The 9466-nt window shown below is 38.0% G+C and overlaps 3 protein-coding genes across 3 annotated transcripts in view; 2 read left to right on the plus strand and 1 right to left on the minus strand.

The window, feature by feature from the left end:
* LOC109813421 (uncharacterized) overlaps positions 1–2295 on the plus strand; it is a 24932-nt gene extending 22637 nt beyond the window's left edge. Inside the window, exons 15-16 of the mRNA XM_083074267.1 lie at positions 345–591; positions 892–2295. Coding sequence (XP_082930393.1) covers positions 345–591; positions 892–1307 — 663 coding nt within the window. The 3' untranslated portion in view covers positions 1308–2295. The remainder of the gene's footprint in view (positions 1–344; positions 592–891) is intronic.
* Positions 1586–3287, plus strand: LOC145958238 (uncharacterized). The gene has a single exon (XM_083074965.1). The coding sequence runs from the start codon at positions 1586–1588 to the stop codon at positions 2471–2473; it is 888 nt and encodes a 295-aa protein (XP_082931091.1). The 3' UTR covers positions 2474–3287.
* Positions 3065–8158, minus strand: PHT2;1 (phosphate transporter 2;1). Its single transcript, XM_020377622.3, has 3 exons — positions 7243–8158; positions 4748–4939; positions 3065–4283 (listed from the first exon to the last, which is right to left on the minus strand). Exons 1-3 carry the CDS (start codon positions 7927–7929, stop codon positions 3462–3464), a joined length of 1701 nt encoding a protein of 566 aa, XP_020233211.2. The 5' UTR covers positions 7930–8158; the 3' UTR covers positions 3065–3461.
* Between the last annotated feature and the right edge of the window lie 1308 nt (positions 8159–9466).

Genomic DNA, 9466 nt, shown 5'->3' on the forward strand with positions numbered 1-9466 from the left:
ATTAAGGGTTTTCTGTACAAGCTTCCAAATATTTTTGCCAACTCTTTAAAACACTTAGAAGAAAATGAGATCCATACATTTCATTGTTTTGGACTTGCATTATCTTTGTTTAGTCCAACGTACTGCGTCAAAGTTATCAAGAAATATAAGAAACAAATCTATCATTAATGTTGTTAATGCAAGTTATTTTTCATGGACAAATGGAAAATTGTTAATGCATGCTGCATAGTATCAATGCTTCATTAGTTCTACCATGATCTAAATGTTCTTGAAGCTTAATTAACTATTTCAGTGTGGGGTTAACTAGTTATCGTATCTCAATTTTCCATTTTCTGTTATGTTAGGGAATTCCCGTTTTCACAGATCCAATAGCTCCAAGTAACATCAGTTTTGATGACTGCCACTTTGGAACAAAGTGCTTCCAAAAGGTGACAAAGGTGAAGTCAAGAATTGTTCTGAAGATTCTCCAGCTAGGTTACAATGTACTTCTTAGTGATGTTGATGTGTACTGGTTTAAAAACCCAGGTCCCTTGCTTCACTCTTTTGGCCCTGCTGTTCTTGTTGCACAGTCCGATGAATACCAAAAACAAGGTGCTTATTTCACACTTGAAATTCATATTTTTTTTTTTCCAAACTAGGAGCATATGACTTGAGTAACAATGGTGCATAAATCTATCTGCTTAACCTATAGCAAAATTTCTATTCTGAAATCATTTATTTTGCATTTGAACAAAAAGCATTGAAGTAACCATCGTGAGTAAAGAACTTTCATGGTCAGACATGTTAAATAGTATATAAATGAAAAGCCGCAAGAACTTAATTTCTCAAGATTTTGGGTTGAATGGAGATATTTTTGGTGTTATAAATGTTCTTTTATCGTCATTTGTGCAGGACCAATAAACCTACCGAGGCGCCTGAACTCCGGCTTCTATTATGCTCATTCCGACACTCAAACAATTGCAGCCATAGAGAAAGTGGTAAAACACGCAGAAACTTCAGGATTATCCGAGCAGCCAAGCTTCTACGACACATTATGTGGGCAAGGAGGATCCAACCGTGTTGGAGACAACAAATGTGTGGAACCTGAAACTAACCTAACAGTACATTTCTTAGACAGAGACCTTTTCCCAAACGGTGCTTACCAAGACCTGTGGCGGGAAAAGAACGTAAAAAATGCATGTTTGAAGAAGGGTTGTTACATTATCCACAACAACTGGATCAATGGGAGGCTAAAAAAACTGGAGCGCCAAGTCTTGTCTGGTTTATGGGAGTATGATCCTGGCACAAGAATGTGTCTGCGACCATGATGTTAATTTTAAGGAAAGTTTTGATTCCTTTTTATCTAGTCTATGAACTCTTTTGTCCTCACTCGACTAAAAGCCATTGGTTTCCCTTTGTCTGCACGCGTGACAACCTCGGATTCATCGTCGGATTAGAGATAGCCGGCCTTAGGAAACTGAGAAGCATCCATTTTGACTCTCTTTAAATTGTATCTCTATGGCTCACGTTCTTCCGCTACCCAGCTTCAGCTTCTAAAAGACATGGTGAAACATTTAGAGTGCATGATAACTCTGAGGTGCAGGCTATGCTGAAGCGTGTGGCTCACTCGTTTGGCCTGGTAGAGCACAAAGAGAAAGGTTCCAGGAGGAAGAACCATTGTGAGGCTGCGGCGGCGCCGGAGTTGTACTTGCCGTCGAAGGACTTTGTTGTGAGGATAATTCATGCAGGTGGATATCAGGAACTGTATAGACATGCAGTTCCTGCGTCCAAGTTGATGGCAAAGTATCCAGGGATGTGTGTTGCACGGCCAGAAGTGTTCAGAGTTCCTCATGAATCAGTCTTGTGGCATGAAGAGGTTCTGTTGCCGGGTCACAAGTATATCCTCATCTCGTTTAGAGATGTGGAGAAGCTGAAACGTAAGATTTTTGAGGAAGGGAAGGTTAATGGGGAGGTGCAGGACAAAGTGAAAGTGCCAAATGGTGTTGCAGGCCATGAGGCATTGGACGAAGAAATCCATAGTGGACATAGTTACAAAGCGAATGGGAAAGTTCAAGAGCCAAATGGAGTTGCAGAGCAAAGGGTGGTGGAAACAAGCAAAACTGTGTCTCCCAAAGGCCAATGGAACAACAGTGTTGAAGAGATAGTGGACTCTAGTTTGGATAGTTCTCTGAGTGAAGGAGGTGTAGAGAACTCTTTTTTCTCTGCAAAGGATTTTTATGTGCCTAGGGAGAAGTCCAAAACCACTTTTTATGTCCCTAAGGAGAAGTCCACAATCACAACCACAACCACAACCACTTTTTATGTCCCTAAGGAGAAGTCCACAACCACAACCACAACTACAACCACAAAACCTTCAAGACGAAAAGGAATAAAAGGGAAGAAGCCTTTTGCGCCACCTCTTCCAAAGCAAAGACCATACCGGAGTTTGGGATGGCAACCGAGCCTCTCACCTGTGAAGGAACTCTCTCCATGATTTTGTAATGGATTTCCTTTCTGTAACTATTATTCTAGGGTGGTACTCGCGTGCCATTGAATTGCGGATTTCTCTTCATCGATCTAATAGATAGCTGTTACATCGTATTAATAAAATCTAAACATTATTCCCACGTTTATTTAATAAAAATAATATTGTTTACTTACGTATAAGGATCTCTGGCATATATATTAGACAGTAAAAGGAAAACTGAAAACCGTTCTTATAAAAATATTGTAGCATTGACAGAACTTCTCACAAATGAAATTTCCAAGTTATTCTCGTCACATAGAATCTAGATATCTCCATCACATCACATCTCATTATTTAGTTATTTATTAAATGCATACTTTCATATTATCTTGAGAACAATTTTTTTTTGTTTGCTCAGTGCTTACCTTCCAATTCAGGCTCTGTTAATTGGATGTATTGCTCTTGTACGTTTTTCACAACATTATATTGCTCTACAAAATTGGTCTTGACATTAAGAAACCTCATTGAATAAACAGGTTAGTGTCCCTTGAATCTCACAGCTCTATAATCGACTAATGTTTCAACAAGTGTATTTTATGCAGAGATGAGGCAAAAAGGTTAAATGAATCTGTTAAGTACAGACGTTGGGTTTTTACCAATATTATATCGCTGAATCTGTAACCTTTAAACACAATAAGGATTGCTAAGCTTTTTAACTTAGCTAGATAAAGAAAAATGTCTAAAAATGCTGGAGCTGATAAATTCTCCACTCATTTTCTTGCTTATTAAATTCCCATCCGAGATTAAATGAACGTGAGCAATCACAGGATTGACATCCGAACATAAAAGATTCATCCCTTGCCAATTGAGTTAAGAGCCTTCTACCCAAGATACCTGTGCTGCCACACCAATCCTCTTCTCTTCAATTTGTACCACAGAAAACAATCCTTTCAAAGATGGTGCTAGTAACTTGAATTAATCACATACACAAGGTTTCAAATCTTGGAACGCACCCTCATAAAATATAGGACAAAATCTTAGTCAAGATCCAAGTGTAGAGGACTGATAGACCAGCACCAACTGGAATAGTGACTAACCATGAAGCCACAATCTCCTTCACAGTTTCTGATCTAACACTGTTCAACCCCCTTGCAAATCCAACACCCATTACTGCACCTACTAGAGTATGGGTTGCAGAGATTGGCAGCCCCAGCTTTGAAGCAAACAGAACCACAGAAGCAGCAGCAAACTCAGCTGCAAATCCTCTGGTTGGCGTAAGTTCTGTTATCTTCTTTCCGATTGTAGCTATCACTCTATAGCCCCACATCATTAGTCCTGCAACGATTCCAAATCCTCCCCAAGCAAGAACATCAGTTGGAATAACAATCTCAGTTCCTGCAGCACCGCCTTGAAGAATAGCTAGTGCACCTGCCAATGGACCTATGGCATTGGATACATCATTTCCACCATGAGCAAATGACATGAAACATGCAGAGAGGACCTGCATGTACCCAAAGACTCCATAAACTATTTCCAGTTGAGCACCCTTTGGACCTGCAACATCGTCAAGGAATCCTATATTGTGGTGGACAGTGTCTTCTTTTGGCTCAGGCTCTGGAGTGTTTGACTTGACAAGAAGATGTCCAAGCTGTTTTCGGATGATTCTGTCAACCAGGAAAGCACCAACAGTTCCACATGCTAAAGCCTGGGCCAGTGCTAAAGGAAACTTCTTGCTAAGAGGGAAGGCAACAAAAGAAATCCCGGTAACACCCAGAAATACAGCAATTGGTGCGGCGGCAGCTGCTGCTTGTCCTGGGTTAGGTGCACTGTACACAAACTGGGTGGGGGAAAAGATATGAGCAGGAACTTAACATATTATCCTGTTGAAAATTTCAAAATTTGAAAATGGTAGTTTCCATATAGTCTTCTAGCAAAAACTCTTTTGGAAGAAGCCTCATAAAATGTCAATAATAAATTTTGAGTACAACTAGTCTGACTTTAGTTTTGATGCACGGCTAGTATAGACAAGTTTTACATTGTTCTAGAGATGTATTGCCATATCCTTTAATGAGTTTGACGGATCGTTTTATTAAACTCATTAAATGATAAGGTATCACATCACATCATTGGAAGACAGTTTAAAACTTTTTTACATTCAAAGTGCATATAAATCATAATCAAATAATTTTGGACTGAAAAAGCTTTTCTTATATATTTTGATTATTTTTCCTAGACTGCCTTTCAAACCAAAACAGAAAATGTTAGAACACTGAAGACAACATGTTGGAGTAAAAATCTTACCCTTCGGATGCATTTATAGACAAGAAATGACACAGCTGCTCCCATCAACGGTGAGACAACCCACGAAGAGATCACCCTTGCTAGTGAACCCCAGAACACAGCTCCAGCACCTCCATAAACTAGACCAAACCCCACCATTGCTCCCACTATACAATGTGTAGTAGATACTGGCCAACCATAATATGATGCACACTACACAGCACAAAATAATAATTAGTTGTTGAATCTCACTTTTGATTGTTTGAATCAATAAATAAAGCATAATTAATTTTATCTCTTGAACAAAACTACAAATTTAATGACCAGGTCACGATGGTACAATATATATTGCTTCAAAGTTCAATCTGTAAAGAAGCAAGCCATGCCTTTGCTAATACAAAGTTGAGCGAGCTCAATCTTTCCATTTTCCTAAATCATTCAAAACGATGCAATTTTTGTATGCAAATATCAAGGAAATTTGGTTTCAAAAGTATAGTTACAGAGTTTTCTCAATAACACGGTGTACCACATTCCAAATTAACTAAATAATGTGCTGCAAGCGTACTGGATTTTATTTAAAGGAAGTCTTGTAATAAAATGTATAAGGTAACAAACTAAATACCAACACGAATCACATACTCGTACCTGCACCACATCCCAGGTACTTTTATATGATTCTTATTTATATCCCTGTACTTTCCAGTTACAGCAACACAGCCTAGACACGTTTAAGGGGAACAACAAATTGCATTGCATATAAATACTTTGTATTAACCGCCAATCCTACCCCCTACCACTAATATCGGTTACAAACTAATTAAAAAAGTATTTGTTATGAGTCCCACATTGAATAAAATAAAAAGTTAAATGTGGTACTTATGTCATTAGGGTCTCTCACCTAATGGACTAATCTTAACATACTAGTACTATAAATTTGGCTCGTAAGGTGAATAACATCCTGACCCCTCATGTCCAAAACTATTGGGTTGATATACCATTTTAGAATCTAAGTTTTTAGATCTAACTCATTCTTATAAAATTAGTTTATAAGATAAGGGTTGCAGATTACTTATATACATAGTCTTATATTTAATCGATCACATCTCTTCACTGAAAGTGGGTTAAGGTCAGGGTTGTCACTTACATATACTATCTTTACTTATATACATAGTTTTATATTTAATCGATCACATCTCTTCACTGAAAGTGGGTTAAGGTCAGGGTTGTCACTTACATATACTATCTTGACCTTATCTCTAGTCAATTTCAGACTTACATTTTTTCTAGTACAACCAATTAGAAACCACCCTAATTAGATATGACTTTTAAAGTAAGAGCTTAATTTATATGTCCTTTTAGGATAAATTATTTTAGCTACCAACTGATTAGAAATCATGATAATTATGATTTTTAAAATGATTATTGTCAAAATCAACAAACTTATACAAGTTGTAATTGAATAATAGTGTAAAAACTACTTATACTGTTAGGCTTAGAGCATCTCTGATTTAAGAAGTCAATTTAGCTCTTAACTATTTTTTATTTGGATTGCGACATAGGATTAAAAATATATACATTATTTTTCACTCCAATGATAGAACCCAAATTGAGTTCTTAACTTACCTTTAGTGGGTATTATTTTATCTCTCTACTTCACACAAGAACCCCATTTTGACTTGAAAAATTATTTTTTAATAGTGAAGGGCCTTCGGTTGTGTAAATTTGTAATTGCTTAGATGAGCATTATTTTTTATAAGAATGCTGTAAGAACTCATTTACCCAACAATATTCACAAGTTGCTTTACTTTATGAACAAACTTTAAGTGTTGAAGGGAACAGCCAGCGACCTACTGGTCACGTTGAGATAGAGGCATGAAGACTTAAATATGGTCCTCATGTCTGTTGTAATTTTCCCTACTCATTTCAAAATAAAAAATTTGAACATTGGAGTTTCTCTTGGTACATATACTATTTACTCTTGGAAGTAATTATTACAAAATTCAATCATTTCAATTATACAACGAATCATGATTTGAAAAACATTATATTAAACTAGCGAAAAAACAGTCTCCGTGTATTTTCCCAAAAAATAAAATAAAAGATCAAAATATTTGAGGTTGAGTAATAGCGGGTAGTTAACAATTGGAGGATGTCAGATGTATTTGGGTAGCTGTAGAGATAAAATGGAATATAATTCTTAAGCTTAAACATAAAATAGACTATCGAGGAAAACACCTAATTTGTGTGCTCCTAGGGAAATTAGTCATGACTCGTGGCAGAAGATACCTTGAAAAAAAAAAATGGTAAAAAATGGAATATAAAAAGTGCACACCAAACCTATGGCATTAATATACAATATATAGTATTGATATAGATTCTTATTTTAATTAACTTGCGTTCTATAACAGCAATTATTAAGGGTCCATTTTGTCTAGAATTTTGATAATCACATGCAGAAACAATTAAAAAGCTTGATATATATATTGTTCCATTCCCTGTGACCTCACTTGACATACCTGTAACCAAGTACCCGCGGCAGCGAGAGAAGAAAGCAAGCCAGCGAAGAGCAGAGAGTCCTTCCCATGGAACACATTCGCCACGAGAATCCCCTTCTGCATCGTGCTGGTCACGTGCGTCCCCATCATCAGCGCCCCGGAGAATTCCAGCACCGCCGCGGTCACCACCGCCTGCCGCAGCGTGAGCGCGCCGGACCCCACCGAGGTCCCCATCGCGTTGGCCACGTCGTTCGCGCCAATGTTCCACGCCATGTAGAACCCGAACAGCAGCGTCGCGTACGACAGCGCCTTCGTCTTCAGCGCCGCCCCCTGCGCCACCGACCCCATCGCCAGCGGAAAGCTGAGCACCGCCGCCGCCATGCACACCGAGATCGCCCCGGCCGTGCGCGACGAAATGCCGAACGCCTTGGCGATTCCCCCCAGCTCCTCCTCCGCCTTCCGCGCTCCCTCTTTCTGCGCGTCTTGCTCCCCTTCCGCGAAGGAAGAGAGCGCGGCGAGAGGGTGCGAGAGTTTCATCTCTTTGCAACGCAGAATGCCGAGAGAAGGCTTCGTTGTTACGAGTGGGAAGAGGGGAGCGTGTTTGACATGGTGTCTGAGGAAGAACGGGGTTTTGGAGAGGTAGGTGCGAGCGTTTCTAGGGAAGGGAGTGTGTTTGGTTGAAGAGAAGCGACAAGAGGGATTCATCATGTGGGGGAGAAAAGAAAAAGAAAACAAAGGCCGTGTTTGGTTTGGAATCTGCGGGATTATTCGGGGAGATTCTCGGCCATGGGGAAGAGGAGGAGGAGGGAGGAACTAGGAAGAGAGCATTGTGAAGTTTTGTTTGGATGCTACTTGCTTTTCTGGTTGAGGGAATGAATGAGTGGTGATTAGTGATTGAAATTTGGAGGTGCTGTGTTTTCTCACCAAACACTTACAAAATATCGCTACAAATATTATTATGGTTCAAAATGGGAAAACAAATTCGGACACGCACATTATCCACAACCACACCCAGTATGACATGGACTGTTTCTCCGGGCTACACGTGTATAGATTGGCTTGCTTTTTCTCTTCCATGTTTCTTTCTTTTTGTTGCGTGGCATGTTATGATTCCTTTGCAAATTTTTGTGTGTTTAGCGGAAGGGGTGTGTCTTTCTTTTTGTTGCCTGTACACTTATGATTTCTTTTTCTTGCTGTTAGAAAGTATGACTGAACTTATTATTTATATTAAAAACCTATTTTAGTTTTTTATAATAATTATTTATTTTAATTTAGTTTTATTTTTATTTTTAGTTTCAATTTACTTTCTAATAAATTAATTAGTTGCAATATCGGACTTTCGTCTAAATTATTTAAACGGAGTTAACTGTTGGCCATGTAGATGCCATGTAGATGCATAGGTGAATGCCACGTGGATACCAAATTCCTTGAATACACCTGGAACCAGAACGGCCCGTTCTGAAACCAGAACGGACCGTTCTGGGTGCACTCTTGGTATGTTAATTTTACATCCGAAATGACCCGTTCCAGGTGCAAAATTAACACACTAAGAGTGCAACCAAAACGAGTCATTCTGGTTCCAGAATGCCAAACACAAACGGTCAATGATTATAGTTCACGGTTGGGAATTATGGAAGGAAAAGGACCCAAGATACAAAGCATTTCAAATACTGAATTTGGTAATATTGTCAATGGAAATTGATAACTTCAATTGCTAAACAGTTGGACTATACAGTGTATCATTAAAGACAATGCAGTGTATCAGTAAGGACAATGATAGCAGATTTTATTTCATTGTTAGTCAAACTGGAGTGAATCACTTATTACCAAATTGACACTATATAGTAAATGATGAAATGACATAGTATTTTTCCTTGAAGTCATTAAAGATGTACTCCAACAACAACAACCTGTTCTTGAGGAGGTACAACCTGAAGTAAAGGAAGAGGATATACAGGACTAACATTTCACCACACAACCACATGCAAGAACAGATCTAAGTTAATCGTAGTGGGGGCAAGTGCACCCACTAAATTTTTTTTCATTCTTTTTTTTTATTTATATATATATAAGATTAATAATTTTATAAAATATATATTATTAATTATTTTAATTATCTTATTATATCTAATATAATAAATAAATTAATATTTTATATATATTTTATTTTATTGTTTAATTATTTTTTATTTTGTGGTAAAATTATCTTCATTTTTAATGAAGAAAAAATTTACTTACTTCAAGA

This window comes from Cajanus cajan, chromosome 5 (genome assembly GCF_000230855.2).
Source record: "Cajanus cajan strain Asha chromosome 5, NIPB_CcT2T_4, whole genome shotgun sequence".
Classification (NCBI taxonomy): domain Eukaryota; kingdom Viridiplantae; phylum Streptophyta; class Magnoliopsida; order Fabales; family Fabaceae; genus Cajanus; species Cajanus cajan.